The sequence below is a fragment of the Chiloscyllium punctatum genome, chromosome 2 (assembly GCF_047496795.1).
Source record: "Chiloscyllium punctatum isolate Juve2018m chromosome 2, sChiPun1.3, whole genome shotgun sequence".
Lineage (NCBI taxonomy): Eukaryota > Metazoa > Chordata > Chondrichthyes > Orectolobiformes > Hemiscylliidae > Chiloscyllium > Chiloscyllium punctatum.
In genome coordinates, this window is record NC_092740.1 from 6,752,282 (window position 1) to 6,779,630 (window position 27,349).

A 27,349-nucleotide genomic window follows, 5' to 3' on the forward strand; every position below is an offset into this window, starting at 1 on the left:
GGCTCTTTTTCTCAGAGGTTGGTAAATGGGGTTCAAATCAATGTGCTTTTTGATGGAGTTCTGGTTTGAATGCCAGGCCTCTCGGAATTCCCATGTGTGTCTCTGTTTATCCTATCCTAGGATGGATGAGTTGTCCCAATCGAAATGGTGTTCTTCTTGGTCTGTATGTAAGGATGCTAGTGATAGCTGGTCATGTCTTTTGGTGGCTGGTTGGTGCTTGTGTATCTTGGTTAGTTTTCTACCTGTCTGTCCGATGGAGTGCTTGTTGCAGTCCTTGCGGGGCATTTTGTAAATTACATTTGTTTTGCTGGTTGTTGGTACAGGGTCCTTTTTAGGTTCATCAGTAGCTGTTTCAGTATGTTGGTAGGTTTGTGGGCTACCATGATGCCAAGAGGTCGAAGTAGTCAGATGTAATTGTATGGTAATGTGGCTAGAGTCTCTGGATGTGTTGCCATCTTGTTTGGGTTTGTTGTTTAAGAATCCACGGACTGTATTTATCGGGTACCCATTCTTGAATATGCTGTATAGGTATTTTTCTTCTGCTTGTAGTTCATGGGTGCTGCAGTGTGTTATGGCTCACTTAAATAATGTCCTGATGCAGCTCTGTTTGTGAGTGATGGCATGATTGCTCCTGTAGTTGAGTATCTGGACTGAGTGTGTTGCTTTCCTGTAAATGCTGGTCTGCAGTTCTCCATTAACTGTATGTTCCACTGATTCATCTAGGAAGGGGAGTCTGTTGTAGTTCTCTTCCTCTTTGGAGGATGTTGATGATATTGTAGGTTTCCTCTAATTTGTTCCGTTACATGATGACAAAGGTGTCATCCACATAGCTTGGGGAGGGCTGTTCGTTCTGGTCTCTGCTGCGAAGATATATATGATTCAATCGAGTGAAACTTGTAATATTCTGTAAGACTGTTCTGCTTTTATTTTCTCTCCATGCAGTGCATTGGTCTTCACTTGGCAATCACCCAGTGTGGCATGATTGAAATCAGGCGCTCATTGTGTGGGAAGTCGCAGTGTAAATTTGTCTTATTATGCTATGTTGCAACATTCATCTGTTTGGCCCTCTAACAATGTTCTGTATCAGGCAACAGACACGATGTTAGTTACATTGTTTAGATAGTTTGTTCAAAGTTGTTTGATATGGTCTATCTCTCTCTTCCTCCACAGTTACTTTGTAATGTTGGCCACTGTGAAGAGAAACTAGGATTTACTTATGAAGAAATTATAATATGGTAAGTTCAGTAAAGATCTAGTATTTCCTATTTTTGTGTGGTGAGTTTGTTGGCATTGTCCAGATTCAAAGTTTCCTCTGTTGAGGAATGTGGATCATTCAACTTTTGAGAATGTTTGTCTTCTGAACTGTACCCACTGGTAATCACTGCATTTAAGCCCACCTCCAGGTCTTATTTATAAAACATAATTTAATTTTGTGTGCTGCATTGATTGAGGTGTTGTCATTTGCATGAAATGTTGAACTGAGATCTATTTTTTTTCAAGAATGCATAGGATATTGGTATTGTAGGCAATATTTATTTCTCAGTCAATATGGCCAAAACATTATCAACAATTACTTGTATTTCTACAGAACATTTTCGGTAAATGTGAAGTGTGTGTTTTGTGAAGGCAAATCAGGAAAGAACTTATACAGGTAATGGTAGGGCCCTGGGAATGTTGCTGAACAGAGAGACCTATGGTTGCAGGTGCATTGTTCCATGAAAGTAAAGTTGTAGGTAGACAGGGTGGTGAAGAAGATGTTTGAAACGTTCGGAAGTCAGTGTATTAAGTACAGGAGTTCTGACGTCATGTCACAGTTGTACAGAACATTGGTTAGCCCACTTTTAGAATACAGTGTTCAAGCCTGGTTTTCCTACTATAGGAAAAATTAGAAACTTGAAAGGGTTCAGAAAAGATTTAAGTGGATGTTGCTGGGAGGGTTGGAGGGTTTAAGCTATAGGGAGAGGCTGAATAGGCTAGGGCTTTTTTTCCCCTAGAGTGAGGGAGAGGTGACATTAGAAAGAATTATAAAATCATGAGGGGTATGGATAGGGTGAATAGTCAAGTCCTTTTGCCAGCATAGGGGAGTCCTGAACTAGAGGGTATAAGTTTAAGGTGAGAGGGGAGAAGCTTAAGAGTGACCTGAGGGGCAACTGAGGGTGGTGAGTGTATGGAATAAACTGCTAGAGGAAGTGAGGTGGATACAATTATAATATTTAAGAAGTATCTGGATATGTATGTGAATAAGAAGGGTTTAGTAAATATGGACCTAATGCTGGCAAATGGGACTAGATCAATTTAGGGTATTTGGTCGGTGTGGACAAGTTAGATCAAAAGGTCTGATTCCATGCTTTACATCTCTATGGCTGTATGCTAAGGTGGTTCACAAGGGTGCAATAAGGCAAAATTACAAAGGTACAGGTAACATTAGGACAAATAGCCAAAAGGTTGATCAAAGTGACGAAACTTTGAGGAAGGTCTGAAAGGCATAAAGAGAGGTGGCTTCTCAGAAGAATTAGGGAGGGAATTCAAGTTTAGGGTGAAAGCATCTGATTACGAGGCCAACAATGTTGAAACTGTTAAAATTGAAGATATCCAAGAGGCCAGAATTAGATTAGTGGAAACATTGAAAAGCTGAGAGATCATTGAGGAATTTGAAAACATGGATGAGAACTTGAAAGTCAATGCATTGCTTTGCTAGGAATTAATGTAGCTCAGCAAACAGGGCTGATGTGTGAACAGACTTGATGTAAGTAAGGAATTTGTGTTTGTGGAGGATAGAATGTTGGAGATTAGATCAATGCATGTTTTGGAACAGTTGAGCCTAAATATTGCAAAGACATAAATTAGAATTTTAGCATCAGACAAACTAAGAAAGGAATGAAGATGGACAGTGTTAAAATGGTGGAAACGAGCAATTATAATTTATCAACAGCAGAAATTTGAGCACTACGCTTCTACAGCCTCACTGCTAGACAGCAGTGGAGGAGAGGATGGTGTGGCCAACTATATCAAAGACTGCAGGCAGGTCTTGAAGGATGAGGAAAGCTAGGTTATAGTTTTCACTGTCACATGGGAACACCCGTTTCTTGCTGCGGCAGGATCAGAAACTGGATTTTCTTATTGTACATGAATTCATGGCTACATTTGCCTTCAAAATAACAGTGATTACATTCAAAGTCATTAACTGCCCATGAAGTGCTTTGAGATGTTTTGGAGGTACTGTTTATTCTTTCTTTCTTTTTTAAATACACTGTCCTCTTACACAGTTTGCGATTAGCATTGTTAAATGAAGCTAAAGAGGTGCGTGCAGCTGGTCTCCGTGCCCTTCGCTATCTCATCCGAGACTCCAGTATTCTTCAGAAGGTGTTGAGACTGCGTGTGGATTACTTAATAGCTAGGTTAGTATGTGTCGTTTGATTCCTCTTTGAAAATATGTAACAGATTGTCCAATTGCTAAATGCACTGGTTGGGTCGAAACTGTCAGTCTCTCTTCACTTGCACCCTGACTATAGCAGGGAAGCTTTCAAACTATAGGTTGAAAGCTGTTTTTGTATTGATCAAATGCACTGTGAAACATGTTTACTCAGATAATTGGTAATCGCTCCAAAGACTAAATTATCAAGCAATCTGACCACAACTTGGTCTAACCAGCCTCCCCACTGGGAGCTGATGGCACCACTGGGGCATTGAAGGCAAAATGAAACCAGCTGGAGAAAAACAGAGCATTTGATAAGACAGTGGACTGTCAATACCCTGCAATCTTACAAAATTGTTTAAAAACATGAGGAACTTAATTTTACTGTTTATTGACCTTCCAACCTCTATCACACTTGGCCAGAATGGTAAGCAATTCTTGAAAGAGGCTGCTTGGCTAGTGTTTACAATAACATGGCGGGACTTTCCCTCCATATGTTTAATTTGTATTATTGTATAGCAAACTTTTTATTAACCGGCACCTATGGGACCAGGCATGTGCTGGTTGAGCAAATAGTCTTAACTGATCAAGAGGTCAATTTAAAAACATACACTAAGTGATAGAAGTGTAATGCAACGGGTGTACACATCACTGTTAGACTTTATTTACGGCATAAATCACTTAATTAATAATGCAACTTAGTCTTAAATAAAACTTAGCAGAGAGCCTTCTCACTCACGTCCTCAATTGACTACTCAGACATCGCAAGATTGCAATAATAAATGTCCAGTATTTGAAGTATATAATTTTTGCCAGTTTGAAAGTGCCAGTCATAAGGTACTGGTTAAAATAAAGTTTGCTGTATATATTATTTAGGGGAAATTCATTTGTGTAGCACCAGGCAACATCAAATCCCCAGTTACCCACAGTACAACCAACAGTGATAACATTATGGAAACCTGCACAAGTTGCATCTGGTACTGCAGCATGCTCCTCCGCCATTAAAATGTTTCTTTCAAAGGATGTGGATTTTGCTGAAAAGGCCAGCATTTATTACCCTCCCAAATTACCCTTACGGCATTGAGGAAGAGATTCTAGGAGTTTGACTTCCATGACGTTGAAAAAATGGTTATTTAGTTTCAGGTTCTGGATGCAAGTCTGCTCGCTGAGCTAGAGGTTTGTTTTCAGATGTTTCGTCACCATACTAGGTAACATAGTCAGTGAGCCTCTGGTGAAGCACTGGTGTATGGCCCGCTTTTTCTTTGTGTATAGGTTTCCTTGGGTTGGTGATGTCATTTGCTGAAAACCTAAACAAAAAGCGTGCCATACCACCAGTGCTTCACCGGAGGCTCACTGACGATGTTACCTAGTATGGTGATGAAACATCTGAAAACAAACTTTCCAGCTCAGCGAGTAAACTTGCATCCAGTTTCCAAGTGATTGGAGTGAAAGGTTTATGGTAAGAAGCAGGAGCTTTAGAAGGGATTTGAAGGGAGGAAATAAAGTTTCACCCAATAGATGATGGGGTATCTGGGATTCACTGTCAAGAACAGTAGAAAAGGTGTGAACCTCAAGACATTTAAGTAGTACTGTATTTAGATGAGCAATTGAAATGCCAAAGCATATTAGACCAGGCCCAAGTTCTGAATAAAATGATTAAAATAGATTGTGTCTGCACCGGTCATCTAGCACTATGAGTCAAACAGTCTCTTTCCAGACTGTAAAAACTTTGTGACTCTGAAATTTGCAGATGTTGATGGTTCTATGCATCATCTGCCCCTGTCCTTCCAGCTGGTAGAGGTTGCGGGTTTGGAATGTGGTATCAAAGCAACTTTGGTGAGTTATTGCAGGTCCTCTTCTAGCTAGTGCACATTGCTGCCACTGTGAGTCAGTGGTGGACAGCTTTGAATATTGGAGGTGATGGATGGGCTGCCATCCAGCGGACTGCTTTGTCTTGGATGGTATTGACCTTCTTGAGTTTTGTTGCAGCTGCACCACCCAAACCATTATTCCATCATCTTTTGTCTTGATATCACTTGCACCTCATAGATTATGGATTGACTTTGTGGGGGTCAGGAGGTAAATTACTTGCTGCTAAATTCCTCTTTCTGATTGGTTCTTGTAGCCAGACTTTGATAGTGTGGAATTTAGCAATGGTGATACTATTGAATACCAAGATGAGGATGGTCATTGCCTGACATTTCTGTTGCCTGTGTATTATTTGCCACTTATTAGCCCAAGTCTGAATATTATCCAGGTCTTGTTTCATTTGAACATACACTACTTCAGTGCCCGGAATTGAAAATGGTGCTGAATGTTGTGCAATTATCATTGAACATCATTGATTTGTGATGGAGTGAAGGTCTTTGAGGAAGCACTTGAAGATCATTGGGCATGGGATAGTTCCCTAAGGAACTTGGGGGGTCTTTTGGCACAGTGGTAAAGTCTGTAGCTCTCAGCCAGGAGGCTAAGTTTCAAGTCCCACCTGCTCCAGAGGTGTGTCATAACATTCCTGATCAGGTTGATTGCAGGAGTTCCTCAGGGGAAGTATTTTTAGAGGTGTCTTGGTACTGAAATAACTGAACTCCTGCAATCACAACCATTTTATTTACTAGATATGGGACTCTAAATAGCAGAGAAGTTTCACCCTGATTCCCACTGACTCCAGTTTGTTTAGGACTTTTTAATGTTACTATCTAACCAAATGTGACCTTGATGTCAAGGACAGTCATACTTAACTCCCCTCTGGAGTTCAACTCTTTCATCAATGTTTAGAAGATGATTGTATTAGGTTCATAAGCTGTGATGTCCTGGTGAAATGCAGAATGAGCATCAGTGAGTAATTTGTTGCTGAATAAGTGCTACTTGATACCAGTGCTGACAACACCATCCATCACTTGGCTTATGGTTGAGAGTCAAGTCATGGGGCAGTTGGATTTATCCATTGTTGGTGCACAGGATATACCTGTGTAATTTTCCATATTGCTATGGAGATGGCACTGTTGTAGCTTTACAAGAACAACTTGGCTAGTCCTGCAGCATGTGTTTTCAGTGCTACTGCCAGAGTGTTTCAGAGCCCAAAGCTTTTGCAGTATTCAGCGCCTTCAAATGTTTTTTTTAATATCTGTGGACAGGATAGAATTGACTGTGGACTGGCATTTGCGATTGATGAATTATCTACTTGGCACTTGTAGCTGCAAATGCTCCAGCCATACCTTTTGACCTGACCTACTGGGCTCTCCCATCATTGAAGTTGGGAGTCTCCTGTTATTTAATTGCCAACCACCATTTGTGACTGGATATGGCAGGACTGAGAAGATTAGATCCGATAGTTTTTCTTTGTGGGTTTGCTTAGTTTGGACTCTTGCATGCTGCTTGTGTTGTTTGGGCCCAAGCAGACCTGCGTTGTAGCTTCAGGCTGATGCCTAATTTTTAGTTGTGCCTGATACTTTCCTGGCATGCCATCTTGCATTCTTCATTAAAAGACTCCCCTGGTTTGAATGTAACAGTAGAGTGGACATATCCCATGCCATAGGCTTACCAATTGTGGCTGAATACGTTTCTGCTGATAGCTCTCAGCACCTCAAGGAAGCTCAATCTGAGTTGTGAGATCTGTTTGCACTGCCATAGTGTTATACAACACAATGGAGGGTATCCTCAATGTGAAGTTGGTACTTTGTCTCGAGATGGTCAGTCCTACTAAACTGTCATGGATAAATGTATTCGTGACAGGGAGATTGGTGAGGACGAGGCCAAGTAGTTTTTTTCCCCCCTGTGGTTGGTTTCTTTACCATCTACCACAGGCACAGTAGCTGCTATGTCGTTTAGGAATCTCCAGCCTAATTTTTTTTCTTTATTCTGTAACAGGATTAGGGCGCGCTGGCTAGGCAGCATTTATTGCCCATCCCTAATTGCCCAGAGGGCAGTTGAGAGTCAACCACCTTGTGGATCTGGAGTCACATGTAGGCCAGGTTAGGTAAGGATGGCAGACTTCCTTCCCTAAAGGAAGTTAGTAAACCAGGTGGGTTTTTCTGACAGTTGGCAATGGATTTATAGTAGTCATTAGATCCTTAATTTCAGATACTTATTGAATTCAAATTCCACCATCTGCTGTGGTAGGATTCGAACCCGGCTCCCAGCAACATTACCTGGGTCTCTAGATTAACAATCCAGTGATAATACCACTAGGCCATTGCCTCCCCTGTGACTGAGCCACATTTGATGATGCATATTGAAGTTTGCCACTACTGTAGGAAAAGCTCACCTACTGTTGGAGTCATACCGAGCACAAGAAACCAGTTAGCTCTCCCCCAGGGCATCAGTCCAGGAAGAGTTCTCAGGATAGTTCCTAGCCCCAACCTGTTTCAACTTCAATTATCTTTACATCATGATAAGATCAGAATATAAAAATTAGGTGCAGGAGTGGGCAATTCTGCCCCATAAGCTTGCTCCCACCATTCAATACAATTTATAGCTGATCTCGTGTTGGCTTCACTCCACTTTTCTGCCCTTTCTCTGTAACCCTTCAACCCGTTACTTAACGAAAAACCTGAATATCTCCTCCTCAAATTTCATCAATGCTTCAGCATCTACCATAGTCTGGATTAGGGCATTCCACTGATTCACAACCCTTTTGAGAGAAGTAATTTCTCCTCATCTCTTTTAAATCTCCCACCCTTTATCCTAACACTGACCCTTGTTCGAGATTGCCCCATATGAGGAAATATCCTCTCTTTCTGCTTGATCAATCCTCTTTAGCATTTTATTTACCACAATTAGATCTCTTTCCATTCTTCTAAACTCCAGGTCTAAACTGCTCAACTCTGTTCATAAGACAGACCACTCATCTCTGGAATCAATCTAGTGAATCTCTTCTGAACTGCCTCCAATATGACTACGTCCCTCCTTCAAGTAAGGGGACCAAAACTGTACACAGTAGTCCAGGTGCAGTCACTCTAATGTCTGGTACAGTTGCAACAACACATCCCTGCTCTTCGTCCCTGTTTCTTTTGCAAGAAATGCCAAAATCCCATGAACTGGATTTGAAATCCTTTTTTTAACTGTTGTACCTGCATCTTCATGCATTAAGATACCCAGATCCCTCTGCAGACTCTTGAAGTTTCACTACATTTGATAATAAGTTGCCTTTCTATCCCTCTGACCAAAATGGATAACTTCATACTCATTTACACTAAACTTAATCTGGTAAATTGTGGCCCATTCACCTAATCTCCATATCTATTTGTAAATCTCTAATTTCTTCTTTGTAGCGTACTTTCCCACCTGCTTTAGTGGTTTCTGCAAATTTGGCAATAGTACTTTCTATCCCTGTATCCGAGCAATTAATATGGATTGCAAATGGTTAGGGTTTGAGGACTGAAGTATGTGACGTCCCACAAGTTACGTCTTGCTGACTAGAAAAGGAAGAGGGAAATGTTTGCTAATTCTCGCATGATGATCAATACAGTTCATGACTTAGATTCTGTCATATCTATCCAAATGACTGGATTTGACAGGATCAGTCTGGCTTTTTGAAAGGGAAAGTGTGCTTGACAAATATACTGGATTTTTTTGACGAAACCAGTAGCATTGATCAGGGAGAGCCAGGGAGGCATTCAGTATGGTTCAGAAGGCGTTCAACACAGTTTCACATAAACAAATTAGCATGTAAAATTCAAATCCATGGAATGAGAACTGGATGGCTGGCTGGCAGACAGGAAACAGTAGGAATAAACGGGTGTTTTTCTGAGCGGCAGACATCGACAAGTGAGGTACCAAAAGGATCAGTGCTTAGATGCTAGCTATTTATGATAACTCACAATTAATGATTTATGTGATGGAATTAAATGTAGTATCTCCATGTTTGCAGACATAACCAAGTTGGATGGATGGGAAAGCTGTGAGGAGGTGGCAGAGATATTTCTGTGTTTTGGGACAAATTGAGTAAATGGGCAAATGCATGGTAGATGCATTGTAATGACAAATTGTGAGGCTATCCACTTTAGTCACAAAAACAGTAAGGCAGATTATTATCTGACTGGCAGTAGATTGAGAAAGTGGGAGGTTCAACAAGGTGAGTGTCTAAACACCAATGACTGAAATTAAGCATCTAGGTGCAGCAGGCACTGAAGACGACAAATAGGATGTTGGCCTTGGTAGCAAGAGGATTTGTGGATGTAGGTTTGCTCGCTGAGCTAGAAGGTTCACCTTTAGACATTCCGTCACCATACTAGATAACATCTTCAGTGAGCTCCCGAATGAAGCACTGGTGATGTAGCTCGCTTTTCTATTTATATGTTTGGGTTTCCTTGGGTTGGTAATGGTATTTCCTATGGTGATGTCATTTCCTGTTTTTCTCAGTGTGATAAATGGGATCCAAGTCAATGTATTTGTTGGTAGAATTCAGGTTGGAATGCCATGCTTCTAGGACTTCTCATGCGTATCTGTGTTCGGCTTGTCTTAGGGTGGATGTGTTGTCCCAGTCAAAGTGGTGTCCTCCTTCATCCGTATGTAGGGATACTAGTGAGAGTGGGTCATGTCATTTTGTGGTTAGTTGATGTTCATGTATCCTGGTGGCTAGTTTTCTGCCTGTTTGTCCAATGTAGTGTTTGTTACAGGCAGAAAACTAGCCACCAGGATACATGAACATCAACTAGCCACAAAAAGACATAAGACGTGACCCATTCTCACTAGTGTCCTTACATATGGATGAGAAGGACACCACTTTGACTGGGACAGCACATCCAGCCTAAGACAAGCTAAACAGAGATCTGCATGAGAATTCCTAGCAGCATGGCATTCCAACCGGAACTCTCAATAAGCACATTGACTTGGATCCCATTTACCACCCTGAGAAAAAGAACAGGAAATGACATCACAATAGGAAATGACATCACAAACCCAAGGAAACTCAAACATAGAAAGCGGGCTATACCACCAGTGCTTCATTCAGAGGCTCACTGATGTTACCTAGTATGGTGACAAAACATCTGAAAACAAATCTTCCAGCTCAGCGAGCAAACCAACATCCAGAACCTCAACGTGAGCTACAAATCTTCTCAAAACTCGCTAAGAGGATTTGTGTACAGGAAAAGCAGGAATGTCTTGCCTTGAGTATCTTGCATAGTTTGGTCTCCTATCTGAAGAAAGATGTCCTCGTTATCTATGGAGAAAGTGTACACTGATTCCTGGGATGGCAGGACTGATATCTGAAGTGAACCTAAATCAGTTAGGACTATATTTACTGGAGGTTAGAAGAATGAAGGACAATTTCATAGAAACCTATGAAATTCTAATAGACTAGACTAGACTAGATAAATACAGAAAAAGATGTCAGTGGCCAGGCATGGGTCACAGTTTAAAGATACAGGGTAATCCATTTATAAATGAGATGAGGAGAAACATCGTCACCCAGGGAATGATGAGCTTTGGAATTCTTGCCACAGGGTTGAGTGCAAAACATTGAATGTTTTCAAGAAGGAGTTAGACATTGTTTTAGCCCCAAGCACTATCACAGATATAGAGGAGAAAGCAGGAGCAGGGTACTGAAATAAATATTGAATGACGGAGCAGCCATGAAGGGATGAATGGCCTACTCCTATTTCCGATATTTTTACATGCAACAAGATCCTGATGATGTGGTTTTAACTGACAAATGGCACATAATATCTGTGCAATGGTCATCTTCAATAAGAGGGAATATGACCATTATTGCTTGAAATTCAAAGGCATATCCATCACTGAATCCCATAATATCAACATTTCTGAGGATTATCATTGAGGAGAAATTGAATTGGATCAAACTTAGAAATGCTGAGGTTCTCAGTAGATCAGAGGCTGAGAATTCTGTGGTGCACAATTCTGTTGTCTCCTTAAAATTTTCAAGACACTAGGAGCATCACAGACAAACTCTCAACTTGGCTGGATTAGAGTAGCTTCAACAATACATGAAGCTCAATACCAAGCAGCTCATTTTAATCGCATTCTATCCATCACTTTAACACTCAATCTGTTCACTAGTACACAGTGGTATTGTATACTGAGATGCATTGTTGCAAATTGCCAAGCTCCTCAAAAGCTCCGTCCAAACCTGTAATCTTCAGCAACAAAAGAAGCAGGCAAATGCAAACACCACCACTTGCAAGTTCTCCAAGTCACACAGCATTGACTTGGAACGACATCAACATTTCTGCACTGTCACTGATTCAAAATCTTGGGACTACGCTCCTGTAACAGCACAGTGGGTGTCCTGAAACCAGGTAGTCTACAATGTGTCAAGGAGTTACTTGTTACCAGCTTCTCAAGGATAGTTAGGATTAAAAAGCAAACTCTCCTCCTGCCAACAATACTATCATGGTTTATCAGTTTAGGGAAAGAAATCTGTGATCTTTACCCGGTCTGGATGGCTCCAGACCCACGGCAATGTTGTTGAGTGTAAACTCTCCTTGAAAATAGCTAGAGAGCCAATTAATTTAAAGGCTTTTGGAGTTGGCAACAAATGCTGGTCTGTCAAACGATGCCCCTATCCTATGAAAGAATTAGGATAAAAATCGTAGCAGAATAGTTCCTTAAAATAACCTCATTTTGATTGATACACACGAAGCCTCTGCTGCTTGATTTTGTTTTATTTTTGTTACTGCTTTCTGAGCCTTTTGTTAGACTGTTCCTTGTTAATTCCAGGCCAGATTTGGGGAAGGACAGAGACTGCATTCCTGTCATGCCATTTTAGGACTGATTTACATGTACCTGTGATATGATGGCAATGTCGCTGGACTAGTAATTCAGAACTGAGGTTTTGAGGAAGGGTTACTGAACCTGAAACATTAACTCTGATTTCTCTCCACAGATGCTGCCAGACCTGTTGAACTTTTCTTACACTTTGTTTTTGTTAGTAATTCAGAACCACAGGCTAATGGTCTGGAGCCATGGATTTGGATCTTATCATAGATGATGGTGAAATTTGAATTTAATAAAAATTTGGATTAGAACATAGAACAATACAGCACAGAACAGGCCCTTCGGCCCACGATGTTGTGCCGAACTTCTAACCTAGATTAAGCACCCATCCATGTACCTATCCAAATGCCGCTTAAAGGTCGCCAATGATTCTGGCTCTACCACTCCCACGGGCAGTGCATTCCATGCCCCCACCACTCTCTGGGTAAAGAACCCACCCCTGACATCTCCCCTATACCTTCCACCCTTCACCTTAAATTTATGTCCCCTTGTAACACTCTGTTGTACCCGGGGAAAAAGTTTCTGACTGTCTACTCTATCTATTCCCCTGATTATCTTATAAACCTCTATCAAGTCACCCCTCATCCTTCGCCGTTCCAACGAGAAAAGGCCGAGAACTCTCAACCTATCCACGTACGACCTATTCTCCATTCCAGGCAACATCCTGGTAAATCTTCTCTGCACCCTCTCCAAAGCTTCCACATCTTTCCTAAAGTGAGGCGACCAGAACTGCACACAGTACTCCAACTGTGGCCTAACCAAAGTCCTATACAGCTGCAACATCACTTCACGACTCTTGAATTCAATCCCTCTGCTAATGAACGATAATACTCCATAGGCCTCCTTACAAACTCTATCCACCTGAGTGGCAACTTTCAAAGTTCTATGTACATAGACCCCAAGATCCCTCTGTTCCTCCACCTGACTAAGAACCCTACCATTAACCCTGTATTCCGCATTCTTATTTGTTCTTCCAAAATGGACAACCTCACACGTGGCAGGGTTGAACTCCATCTGCCACTCCTCAGCCCAGCTCTGCATCATATCTAAGTCCCTTTGCAAACGACAAATGCCCTCCTCACTGTCCACAACTCCACCTATCTTCGTATCATCTGCAAATTTACTGACCCACCCTTCGACTCCCTCATCTAAGTCATTAATAAAAATTACAAACAGCAGAGGACCCAGAACTGATCACTGCGGAACTCCACTTGTAACTGGGCCCCAGGCTGAATATTTACCATCTACCACCACTCTGACTTCGACCGGTTAGCCAGTTTTCTATCCAATTGGCCAAATTTCCCTCTTTCCCATGCCTCCTGTCTTTCCGCATAAGCCTACCATGGGGAACCTTATCAAATGCCTTACTAAAATCCATGTACACTACATCCACTGCTCTACCCTCATCCACATGCTTGGTCACCTCCTTGAAGAATTCAGTAAGACTTGTAAGGCAAGACCTACCCTTCGCAAATCCGTGCTGGCTGTCCCTAATCAAGCAGTGTCTTTCCAGATACTCGTAAATCCTATCCCTCCGTACCCTTTCCCATTACTTTGCCTACCACAGAAGTAAGACTAACTGGCCTGTAATTCCCGGGGTTATCCCTATTCCCTTTTTTGAACAGGGGCACAACATTCGCTACTCTCCAGTCCCCTGGTACCACCCCCGTTGCCAGTGAAGACGAGAAGATCATTGCCAACGGTACTGCAATTTCCTCTCTTGCTTCCCACATAATCCTAGGATATATCCCGTCAGGCCAGGGGACTTGTCTATCCTCAAGTTGTTCAAAATGTCCAACACATCTTCCTTCCTAACAAGTATCTCTTCTAGCTTAACAGTCCGTTTCACACACTCCTCTTCAACAATACGGTCCCTCTCGTTCGTAAATACTGAAAAGAAGTACTTGTTCAAGACCTCTCCTATCTCTTCCGACTCTATACACAGTCTCCCACTACTGTCCTTGATCGGACCTACCCTCGTTCTCGTCATTCTCAGGTTTCTCACATACGCATAAAATGCCTTGGGGTTATCCTTGATCCTATCCGCCAAGGATTTTTCATGCCCTCTCTTAGCTCTCCTAATCCCTTTCTTCAGGTCCCTTCTGGCTATCCTGTATCCCTCCATAGTGATGACAGATGTTGATTGAACCTAGATTGTTCACTAATTTTCTTTAGGTTGGAAATCTGCCATCCTTAGCAGATCTGGCTAACACGTGACTACAGAGCCACAACAATGTGGTTAACTCTGAACTCGACTCTGGGACATGAAGGATGGGCAACAATGCTGGCCTGGCCAGCGATACTCATATGCCATGAAGAGAAAGAGTCAGTTCTGAATCATTATTAACTGGTGTTACTAGATTCCCTATAGTGTGGAAACAGGCCCTTTGGCCCAACAAGTGCGCACTGACCCTCCAAAGAATAACCTACTGAGACTCATTTCCCTACATTAACCCTCTTTACTCAGAGTAGTAAGGGTATGGTCTTTACTCAGAGTAGTAGAGTAGTAAGGGTATGGAATGCTTTGCCTGCAACGGTACTAGATTCACCAAGTTTAAGTGCGTTTAAGTCGTCATTGGACAGGCATATGGACGTATATGTAATAGTGTAGGTGGGATGGGCTTCAGATTAGTATGACAGGGTGGCGCAACATCGCGGGCTGAAGGGCCTGTACTGCGCTGTTATGTTCTAATGCACCAACTCTATATGGCCAACTCACCTGACCTATATATCTTCCAGAATGTGGGAGGAAACCAGAGCACCCCGAAGAAGCCCACGCAGACACTTGGTGAATGTGCAAACTCCATACAATCCCGCCCAAGGCGGGAATCAAACCCAGATCCCTGGTGCTGTGAGGCAGCAGTGCTAGCCACTGAGCCACCCTAAATCTGTCTGAATGATTGATATTTAAATAGCAGTCATTCCCTGGTACAATCTGAATAGAGTAGGAATAAAAGATTGAGGTGGGTGAAGAGAAACCCATGTACGATAATTGATGAGGGCAGATCGCCAGTAATGTGAGAAATATTTTCAAATCAGAGATTAAGGAACCAAACACAAATGCATGGTAATTTCAAGGTGCGAACTTGATCTGGAGTCGCATAGAACATTACAACGCAGTACAGGCGCACCAGCCCACGATGTTGCACTGCCCTGTGAAACCAATCTAAAGCCCATCTATCCTACACTATTCCATTCTCGTCCGAATGTTTATCCAATGACCATTTAAATGCCCGTAAAGTTGGTGAGTCTACAACTGTTGTAGGCAGTATGTTCCATGCTCCTCGTACTCAGTAAAGAACCTAACTCTGACATCTGTCCTGTATCTATCATCCCTCAATTTGAAGCTATGCCCCCGTGTGCTAGCCGTCACCATCTTAGGAAAAAGGCTCTCATTGTCCACCTGATCAAACCCTCACATTATTTTATATGTCTCAATTAAGTCACCTCTCGACCTTCTCTCAACAAAAACAGCTTCAAGTCCCTCAACCTTTCCTCGTAAGACTTTCCATGCATACCAGGCAACATCCTAGTAAATCTCCTCAACCCTTTCCAAACTTCCACATTCTTGACCAGAACTGCACGCAATACTCCAAGTGCGGCTGCACCAAAGTCTTGTACAGCTGCAGTATGACCTCATGGTTCCAAAACTCGATCGCTCTACTAATAAAAGCTAACGCACCGTATGCATTCTTAACAGCCCCCTCAACCTGGGTGACAACTTTGAGGGATCTATGTACGTGGACATCGAGATCTCTCTGCTTGTCTGCACTACCTATAATCTTACCATTCGCTCAGTACTCTGCATTTCTTTTACTCCTTCCAACGTGAATAATCTCATACTTTTCTGCATTAAACTTCATTTGCCACCTGTCAGCCCAGCTTATCCATGTCCCTCTGTAATTTGCAACTTCGGCACTCTCCACAACAGTACCACCTTTAGTGTCGCCCACAAATTTACTAATCCATCTTTCTACGCCCTCATCCAGGCCATTTTTAAAAATGATTAACAGCAGTGGACCCAAAACAGATTCTTGCAGTTATCCACTAGTCATGTAGTAGATCAGCCCAGTTCTACACCAACCTAGTAATAGAGTGAATATTGCTGAGTGAGACACATGTCAGCCTAGTAATTAAATGACAGAGCATTGTAAGAATCATCCTTTCAATGTAGTAAAATAGTGACATTACTGTGAGGGGCACTACCCCAGTATGGTAATATGGTCCACCCAGAGCAGGAGAGGACACAGGACGGATGAGCAAGTGAGGCAATATATTTGGGCGGTTGCTTTACCTGAAGCACTACTTTAGCAGTATCTCCCCCACGTCCTCCTCCTCTGAAGAAACAAAAGTTTCTGTGCTGCAGATTAGTTAGGTTACTAGTTTGTTTTTCAGTAGTTTGAGAATTTAGAATAGTGGGAATGGATGTTAGGGGATTTGAATACTCCTGTCGAATGTGGGAGGTAAGAGTTACCACTAGTGTCCCCACTGACTTCCTCTGTATGAAGTCCACCCAACTCCAGCTCCTTGGAAACTGCGTTAAGGAACTCGAGCTGGATGAACTTCTGATCATTTGGGAGGCTGAGGGGGTAATTGAGAGGAGTTACAGGGAAGTAGTCACACCTCAGCTACAGGAAAAGGGTAGATGGGTTAGAGTCAGGGAGTGGAAAAGGAACTGGCAGACAGTGCAGGAATCCTCTGTGGGTGTTCCCCTCAATAACCAGTATACTGTTTTGGGTACTGTTGGGGGGGTTGACTTACTGTTGGGGGGGTTCATAAGCTATGGGGTGCAGTTTTCTGGTACAGAATCTGACCCTGTTACTCTGAAGGGAAGTGGAGTAGAAGAGCAGAGCATTAATCACTGGGGGACTCCATAGATAGGTTCTGTGGGCATGAGAGGGACTCAAACAGGTGTGTTACCTCCCAGGTGCTAGGGTCTATGTTATCTCTGATCGTATTTTTGTGATCTTTATGGGGGGGTAGCAGCCCCAAGTCCTGGTCCCCATAGGCACTAACAACATTAGTAGGAAAAGGAGTGGGGATGTAAGGTACAAATTCAGGGAGCTAGAGTGGAAGCTTTGAGCCAGAACAAAAAGTTGTTGTCTCTGGTTTGTGCCACATGCTAGCGAGGTGAGGAACACTGAAAGAGGGGAGTTGAACACACGGCTACAGGAATGATGCAGGAGGGAGGGTTCTGGGTACCTGGATGATTGGGGCTCATTCTGGGCTAAGTGGGACCTCTACAAATAGGATGGTCTACACCTGAACCAGAGAGGTATCAATATCCTGGGGAAAAATTTGATAATGCTCTTCAGGAGGATTTAAACTAATTCAGCAGGGGGATGGGAACCTGAATTCTCGATCCAGTGTCCAGGAGTAGTGAGGTCATAAATAAGGTTTCAAGGTTGCGAGAATGTACCAGCAGGCAGGAAGGTGGTTTGAAGTGTGTCTGCTTCCAGAATAAGATGGATGAACTCCTAGCATGACTTCGATGTTGTGCCCATTTCGGAGACCTGGATAGAGTAGGGACAGGGATGGTTGTTGTAAGTTCCAGGGTTTAGATGTTTCAGTAAGAACAGGGAAGGTGGTTAAAAAAGGGGGAGGTGTGGCATTGTCAGTATTACGGTGGCAGAAAGGATGTTCAATGAAGACTCATCTACTGAGGTAGTATGGGCTGAGGTTAGAAACAGGGAAGGAGAGGTCACCCTGTTGAGAGTTTTCTATAGGCCTCTGAATAGTTCCAGAGATGTAGAGGAGAGGATGGCAAAGATGATTCTTGATAGGAATGAGAGTGACAGGGTACTTGATATGGGGTCTTTAACTTTCCAAATATTGAATGGAAACACTATAGTTCGAGTACTTTAGATGGGTCAGTTTTTGTCCAATGTGTTCAGGAGGGTTTCCTGACACAGGCCAACAAGAAGCGAGGTCACATTGGATTTGGTACTGGGTAATGAACCTGGCCAGGTGTTAGATTTTGAGGTAGGTGAGCACTTTGATCGTGACCACAATTCAGTTTTGTTTACTTTAATGATGGAAAGGTATAGGTATAAACTGCAGGGCAAGAGTTATAGCTGGGCGAAAGGCAATTATGACGTGATTAGGCAAGATTTACGATACAAAAGATGGGAAAGATCACAATTGTATTGTGGAGCTTGTTCAAGGAACACCTACTGCACATCCTTGGTAAGTATGTACCTGTCAGGCAAGGAGGAGGTAGTTTAGCGAGGGAGCCATGGTTTAGTAAAGAAGTTTCTCCCTCTTAACAAGAGCTTCAAGAGGCTTATGTAAAGATGAGACGTGAAGGCTCAGTTAGGGTGCTTGAGAGTTCCAAGTTACTCAGGAAGGACCTAAGGGGAGAGCAAAGAAGAGTCAGGAGGGCACACGAGAAGTCTTTGGCAGGTATGATCAAGGAAAACCCTAAAGCTTTCTATAGGTATGTTAGGAATAAAAGAATGACTAGAGTAAGATTAGGGCCAGTTAAGGACAGTAATGGGAAGTTGTGCATGGAATCCGAAGGAGAGGTGCAAAATGAGTATTTTTCATCGGTATTCTCTCAGGAAAAGATAATGTTTTTAGGTTACATTACTTACCTACAGTGTGGAAACAAGCCCTTCGGCCCAACAAGTCCACACCGACCTGCCAAAGCGCAACCCACCCAGACCCATTCCCCAACATTTACCCCTTCATCTAACTCTACGGGCAATTTAGCATGGCCAATTCACCGAACCTGCACATTTTTAGACTGTGGGAGGAAACCGGAGAACCTGGAGGAAACCTACGTAGACACGGGGAGAATGTGCAAACTCCACACAGTCAGTCGCCTGAGGTGGGAATTGAACCTGGGTCTCTGCCGCTGTGAGGCAGCAGTGCTAACCACCGTGCCGCCCACAAATGTTGAGAATACGGAGATGCAGGCTATTCAACTAGATTGGATGAGGTTCATAAGGATGAAGTGTTAGCAATTCTGGAAGGTTTGAAAATAGATAAGTTCCCTAGGCCAGATGGGATTTATCCTAGATTTCTCTGGAAAGCCAGGGAGGAGATGCAGAGCCTTTGGCTTTGATCTTTCTGTCATCATTGTCTACAGGAATAGTGCTAGAAGACTGGAGAATAGCAAATGTTGTCCCTTTGTTCAAGGACAGTAGAGAAATCCCTGGTAATTAATGTCCAGTGAGCCTTACAGAGGCTATTTATAATCATCTCAAAAGGAATAATTTGATTAGGGATAGTCAACACAGTTTTGTGAAGGGTAAGTTGTGTGTCTCAAACCTTATTGAGTTCTTTGAGAAGGTGACCAAACAAGGTTGATGTGGTGTATATGGATATCAGTAAAGCGTTTGATAAGGTTCCCCACTGTAGGCTATTGCACAAAGTGTGAAGGCATGGGATTGAGGGTGATTTTTGTGGTTTGGATCAGAAATTAGCCAGTTGTAAGAAGACAGAGGGTGGGAAATGATGGGAAGTGTTCATCCTTGAGTTCAAGGATGTAGTGGTGTACCACAAGGATCTGTTTTGGAGCAACTGCTGTTTGTCATTTTTATAAATGATCTGGATGAGGGCGTAGAAGGATGGATTAATACATTTGCAATGTCACTGAGGTCAGTGGAGTTGCAGATAGTGCTGAAGAATGTTGTAAGTTTTAGAGAGACGTAGACAAGCTGCAGAGCTGGGCTGAGAGGTGGCAAATTGAGTTTAATGTGGAAAAGTGTGAGGTGATTCACTAATGGTAAGATTCTTGCTAATGTAGATGAGCAGAGAGGTCTTGGTGTCCATGTACATAGACCCCTCAAAGTTGCCACTCAGGTTGATAAGGTTTTTAAGAAGGCATACAGCGTGTTAGGTTTTATTGATAGAAGGATTGTGTTTCAGAGCCATGAGGTCATGCAGTTGTACAAAACTCTGGTGCAGTCATACTTGGACAATCACGCGCAGTTCTGGTCGCTGCATTACAGGAAGAATGTGGAACCGTTGGAAAGGGTGCAGAGGAGATTTACCAGGATGTTACCTGGTATGGAGGGATGGTCTTATGAGTAAAGGCTGAGGGACTTGAGGCTGTATCTGTTAGAAGAGAAGGCTGAGAGGTGACTTAGTAGAGACATGCAAGATCAGAAGATTTGATAGGATGGACATTGAGAGCCTTTTTCTTAGGATGATGATGGCTAGCACTAGGGGACATAGCTTTAACTTGCGGGGTGATAGACAAAGGGCAGATATTGGAGGTAGGTTCTTTACTCAGTAGTAGAGGAGTGGAATGCCCTGCCTGGAACAATAGTAGACTCTCCTATTTTAATGGCCTTTGGACAAATATGTGGATGAAAACGGAATAGTGTAGGTTAGAATTGGTTTCACAGGTCGGTGCAACTTCAAGGGCCTGTACTGCGCTGTCATGTTCTATGTTCACATGACAGGTTATTGTGTGAGTCATCACCTCCATGCAGTAATACAATGATAGTTCACTGTGTGAGTCATCACCCCAGTGAGGCAATGCAGGAACATGAATGAACAGTCTTTATGATCTTCTTTCTCTAGGTGTATAGACATACAACAGAGTAACGAAGTGGAGCGAACCCAAGCACTTCGATTAGTTCGAAAGGTAAATATACTCTCTGATGTTGCTACTTCATCACTGAATTTACAAGCATTATACTGAGATATTTCTTTGCATCAAGCTAGATGTGGCGTGGTATGAATAACAGACAATGTCAGTAGTGTAATCTGTGACTGTCCCTTCTAACTGCTGATGTTTCCTCCTCCTCTGCCAATCTTGGCTTAAGGGAAAATAGCTGCATAGGCAAGGGAGAATGGATTTAGCTTCTAAAACACCCTTCTGGATTTTTTTCATAGTTAACTTATTAGCCTCTGAGTTCAGATACCAAGCTAGATATTGTAGTGTACATTTAATCTGTGCTACACCTCCTGTACAGTACCTGCCCTGAGATTGTTGGAAGGTACAGTCTGGTGGGAGCTTTATTCTGTATCTAAACCTGTGCTGTACATGTCTTGTGAGTATTTGATGAGAGCAGTATAGAGGATGTGGCTTTAGTCTGTATCTACCTGTGCTGTTTGTTTTATTATCCCGTGATTGACTTCGTGATTAGCCTTTTGATGAAAAACATTCCTGTACTTCCTCATTCTTAACTTGTGATCATAATGCCTCAGCCCTTCACAACAGTGAACAATTTAATTTGAATAGCTTCCAAATGCCAATCCCTGTTATTCGTTGCTGAAAATCTCCAAGAAAAATTGGGATGCCGGTGAGCATTTTTCAGATCTGGAATGCCTTTTAGCAGAAGAAGGTAGGAAATAATGGAACAGAAGTAGACCATTTGGCCCCTTGGAACTGCTCCGCCATTCAAAAAGATGATAGTTGATGTGTTCGTAGTTCAAATTCCACATTCCCATCTGTCCCTAATAACTTCTGTTTCCTTGCCTAACAAGAATCTATGCTGAAAATGTGTTGCTGGAAAAGCGCAGCAGGTCAGGCAGCATCCAAGGAGCAGGAGGATCGACGTTTCGGGCATGAGCCCTTCTTCAGGAATGAGGAAGGTGTGCCAAGCAGGCTAAGAGAAAAGGTAGGGAGGAGGGGCATTGGAAATGCAATAGGTGGAAGGAGGTAAAGGTGAGGGTGATAGGCCAGGGTGGGGGTGGGGGTGGGGGCGGAGAGGTCAGGAAGATGATTGCAGGTTAGGAAGGTGGTGCTGAGTTCGAGGGTTGGGACTGAGACAAGGTGGGGGGAGGGGAAATGAAGAAACTGGAGAAATCTGAGTTCATCCCTTGTGGTTGGAGGGTTCCTAGGCAGAAGGTGAGGCACTCTTCCTCCAGCCGTTGTGTTGCTATGGTCTGGTGATGGAGTCGTCCAAGGACCTGCATGTCGTTGGTGGAGTGGGAGGGAGAGTTGAAGTGTTGAGCTATGGGGTGGTTGGGTTGGTTGGTCCGGGTGTCCCAGAGGTGTTCTCTGAAACGTTCTGCAAGTAGGCGGCCTGTCTCCCCAATATAGAGGAGGCCACATCAGGTGAAGCAGATGCAGTAAATGATGTGTGTGGAGGTGCAGATGAATTTGTGCCGGATATGGAAGGATCCCTTGGGGCCTTGGAGGGAAGTAAGGGGGGGGAGGTGTGGGCGCAAGTTTTGCATTTCTTGCGGTTGCAGGGGAAGGTGCCGGGAGTGGAGGTTGGGTTGGTGGGGGGGTGTGGACCTGACGAGGGAGTCACGGAGGGAGTGGTCTTTTTGGAACGCTGATAGGGGAGGGGAGGGAAATATATCCCTGGTGGTGGGGTCTGTTTGGAGGTGGCAGAAATGATGATGGATGATAGGATGTATATGGAGGTTGGTGGGGTGGTAGGTGAGGACCAGTGGGGTTCTGTCCTGGTGGCTCCACCAGGACAGAACCCCACTGGTCCTCACCAACCTTCATATACATCGTATCATCTGTCGTCAATTCCGCCACCTCCAAATGGACCCCACCACCAGGGATATAATTCCTCTGTGACTCCCTCGTCAGGTCCACACCCCACACCAACCCAACCTCCACTCCCGGCACCTTCCCCTGCAACAGCAAGAAATGCAAAACTTGCGCCCACACCTCCCCCCTTACTTCTCTCCAAGGCCCCAAGGGATCCTTCCATATCTGCCACAAATTCACCTGCACCTCCACACACATCATTTACTGCATTCGCTGCACCCAATGTGGCCTCCTCTATATTGGGGAGACAGGCCGCCTACTTGCGGAACGTTTCAGAGAACACCTCTGGGACACCCGGACCAACCAACTCAACCACCCCGTGGCTGAACACTTCAACTCCCCCTCCCACTCCACCAACGACATGCAGGTCCTTGGACTCCTCCATCGCCAGACCATAGCAACACGACAGTTGGAGGAAGAGCGCCTCATCTTCCGCCTAGGAACCCTCCAACCACAAGGGATGAACTCAGATTTCTCCAGTTTCCTCATTTCCCCACCCCCCACCTTGTCTCAGTCCCAACCCTCGAACTCAGCACCGCCTTCCTAACCTGCAATCTTCCTCCTGACCACTCTGCCCTCACCCCCACTCCAGCTTATCACCCTCACCTTTACCTCCTTCCACCTATTGCATTTCCAACACCCCTCCCCAAAGTCCCTCCTCCCAACCTTTTATCTTAGCCTGCTCGGCACACCTTCCTCATTCCTGAAGAAGGGCTGATGCCCGAAACATCGATTCTCCTGCTCCTTGGATACTGCCTGACCTGCTGCGCTTTTCCAGCAACACATTTTCAGCTCTGATCTCCAGCATTTGCAATCCTCACTTTTTCCTAACAAGAATCTATCTACGTTTGCCTTATAAAAATATTTAATGACCCTGCTTACGCCACTATCTTAGGCAGAGAATTTCAATCTGTCAATCCTCTGAGAAAAAATTCATGTCTGTCCAAAACATGACCTGTAACTTAAACAGTGCCTTCCAGTTCTGGACTGATCCATAAGATGAACCATCATTTGCATGATTTGGAGATGCTGGTGTTGGACTGGGGTGTATGAAGTTAAAAATCACACAACACCAGGTTATAGTCCAACAGGTTTAATTGGAAGCACTAGCTTTCGGAGTGTCGCTCCTTCATCAGGTGGTTGTGGAGGACACTGCCTGACAAGTGTGTTCTCAACCACTTGATGAAGGAGCAGCGCTCCGAAAGCTAGTGCTTCCAATTAAACCTGTTGGACTATAACCTGGTGTTGTGTGATTTTTAACATGGTTTGCGTGTCCTCCTTGCTGAAATCATTCAGGATCTTGTATATTTTAGGCAAATCACTTCTCACTCTTCTAAACTCCAATGGAAATGAGCCCAGACTATGCAATCTATCCTCATGAGTCAACTAACTCATTCTTGGTATCAAACCAGTAATCTTCCTCTGAACTGCCTCCATTGCATTTACACCCTTAAATAAGGGGGCCAAAGTTGCACACAATATTGAGAGTAATGGTGTCTCCAATATAACTGAAGTGTAACATTCTTACTATTATATCCAGTTCCTGTCATAATATGGGATAGTACCCCATTAGCAGGAGAACAGAAATCAAAGTGGTTTCTACTCATGCCTGTTTGAGTTAAGAGCTAACAGTGTATCCAGCAGGTTGGAGACAGGAGATAAGAGAGTAGAATTTTTCTGTTGTTTTGCCAAGTATAATAGCAGGAAAGAATTTCCCATTTTTGGTGAGTGGATGGAGAGTTGAGTGTGTGATTAAAATGCAGAGATAGATGTTGTAGTAATGATATTCCTCCCATAGGGCTTAGAGTTCTTTTCACATGTATCTCTTCAATAGTTCAATCAACTATCCTAGAGATTTTGGATTGTTTTCTTTTACAGGGGTGTTTTCAGAGGTAGCTCTGACCACTCTATATCTCACTCCCAATCCCCACTATAATCGGAGGTTAGCAGTTGGCCCATGCAACTCTTCGCTCATATCAAAATAGTGTTTTGAATTTTATCTTCTCTTTCTAATCATCTATGTTAAATAAAGATAGAATGTTCCCTTTCTTTCCCAACCCCTCCCCCCAACCTGGTGATCAAATGATTCCTATTCCTGAACTAGCTAGTTGTTGCTCTGAGGCTCAATCTTTTATCCATTTATGCAGCCTGCATGGCTAATCCTTGTCCAGTACCTGCAATTTCAGTTGACCACCAGCCAATATTACTGTCTCCCCACCAATCCCCCGAACCTTCAGGTACTTTGCCCTGCAATCTGAAAAGATGCAAAACCTGCCAATACACTGCCCCCCTCACCTCCATCCAGGGCCCCAAACAGTTCTCCAGGTGAGACAGAGGTTCACCTGCCTCTCCTCCAACCTAGTTTACTGCATTGAGTGCTCCCGATGTGGTCTTCTCTACATCGGAGAGACCAAACGCAAACTCGCAAATTTGGGAATGGTTCACGGATCATTGCAGCCCGGTGACCACCCAGTCACCTCCCATTTCAATTCCCCTTCCTGACATGACCATCCTTGGCCGCCTCCATTGAAACAACAAACCAAGCTGCAAGTTGGAGGAACAGCACCTCATCTTTCGCCTGGGCAGCCTACAACCTGGAGGACTCAACATTGAGTTCTCCAATTTCAAATAACCTCTCTTCCCATCCCCTGACTCCCTTCCCTTCCACTCCCCCCTACCTTCAACCAGATTTATTCTTCCCATTGACCAACCAGGTCGTACTCTTTACCTGTCTTCACCTATTCCCACTTCACCACTCTGCCCCGCCACCCCCTTTATCTGCAACTCCCACTACACCCACCCCAGTCCTGAAGAACGATTACACCCAAATATCAACTTTTCTACCCCCTGATGCTGCCTGGCTTGGTATGTTCTTCCAGCCTCCTGCCTATCTACCTTGGATTCCAGCATCTCCAGTTTTTCTTTGTCTCTAACATTACAAGTGTGTCATGTCTACCACAGTCAATTGGTCTTTGACCTATTACAGCATCTGCTCGTTTCCTCATGGTGTTAATTAACCTTGACGTGGGCAGTCTGCTCATGCTGCTCAAATAAGCTATTTTCTTGCATTTTTGTGCCATCCAGTTATTTACACAGCACTGCCCTGTGATCAGCCACATTTTGTTTTGCTGACAAATGGTACATTCACGCACTTGGCGTCCACTTAAATCAGAACTCCAGTGAGAGACAGTGTGTCCCCTGTTCAATTCATTGCCTGATGAGTTGGAGCACTTAATTTAAATGCACATTCGTCCATTCATAATAAACTTAAATCACCATCCAACCGATTGACCTTTCCATAGAGCACTTCACGTTAATTTTTTCATTTTGGCAGACTCAACAAATTTAGGGTTCCCGCCTGTTGCGTAAGCCAGGCAGTTTTCCCAGAGAGCTTCTAGACTAAATTTACACATTCTTCAGTTCCTATAAAGCATTTTCATTAACTTAGTTGATGTTTTACTGACTTCCTTCCCCAACATTTTCTTCAAACAAGGATGATCAAAAATTAAAACTCCTTCAACTCAACTGTAAATGGATTCAATATTTTGAATTGGAAAATCCACTTCAAGTTCGTGACCTCTGTATTGGTGCATTTCAAAATTAACTCCAGTACCCTGCGGTCTCTCCCTATCCCTAATCAGTTTTAAACATTTATTATCTCTTAGAATAAGCAGTGGTCTCTGTTTCCATGCTTATATTTGTAACTGCAGGACAACCGCAACAACTGTGTATCAAGCAATTTCTCTAAATCACCTCACTGACAGCTCTAAACTAATGATGAACCTGTTAGCAGCAACCTAACACGACCATTTCTTCTGCCAACTTTCCTTATAGTGTCTTTACCAGATATAAAAACATTTTGAGGCCAATCTTTGCATCTGCATACACTTGAAGTTATGTTGAAGATGGCGTAAAGATGTGTGGACGCAATTCACCTTCCCCAGTTTTGTAATGGGGCAAAAAGCAGAAACCTGTATTTATTCTCCATTTTGACAATTTTATCTTAAGTGAACATGCAAATAACTCGAGAAAATGCTGAAAATACGCAGCAGGGTCACCAAACTGAAACTTTGTTTTACATCCCACAGATGTAACAAGATCTGCTGTTTATTTTCAACATAAATTTTCTGTTTTAGATTTCTACCATTTGCTTTGCTATTAGTAAAAATAATGAACTTTATCTTGCAGAAAAGACAGAAGAATATTTCTTTCTGTAAACAGGAAGGTGAGGAGATAGTGCAGTGGACTAGCAATCCGGACATGTTATAGGAAATATTCTGGGAGCTTAGGTTTGAGTTTCATCATGACAGTTGGTGAAACTTGAAATTAATAAAATCTGGAATTATAAATCTAATGCTGAAATTGAAACTGCAGTTTATTATTGTAAAAACCCACTTTGTTCACTAAGGTCCTTTAGCAAATGAAAAACTGCATCCTTCTATGGCCTGGTCTATGTATTACTCCAGACCTACAGCAATGTGGCTGACTCTTAACTTCCATTTGCAAGCAACTCAGTACCAAGTGCTGGAAACAAAAATCTCCAAAAAGAAATGAACTGGATGGACCATCTGGCATTGACCAAGACACCAGAAGCTGAGACCAAGCAACCCTGTTGACTGTCCATGGGATTGGCAGCAAAATTGGGAGTTATCTCACAGACTAAGCAAGCAACATTCTGACATACTTATACTTACAGAGGATACTTAACCTCATTATTACCAGTCTTCCTGCTG

The 27,349-nt window shown here is 43.2% G+C and overlaps 1 protein-coding gene across 3 annotated transcripts in view; it reads left to right on the plus strand.

The window, feature by feature from the left end:
* The window catches only part of rictora (RPTOR independent companion of MTOR, complex 2 a), a 238,828-nt gene that overhangs the window by 86,051 nt on the left and 125,428 nt on the right, over positions 1-27,349 (plus strand). For all 3 annotated transcript variants that reach the window (XM_072593117.1, XM_072593126.1, XM_072593134.1), the window contains exons 4-6: positions 1,171-1,235; positions 3,267-3,398; positions 20,684-20,747. In XM_072593117.1, the coding sequence (XP_072449218.1) occupies positions 1,171-1,235; positions 3,267-3,398; positions 20,684-20,747 (261 nt within the window). The remainder of the gene's footprint in view (positions 1-1,170; positions 1,236-3,266; positions 3,399-20,683; positions 20,748-27,349) is intronic.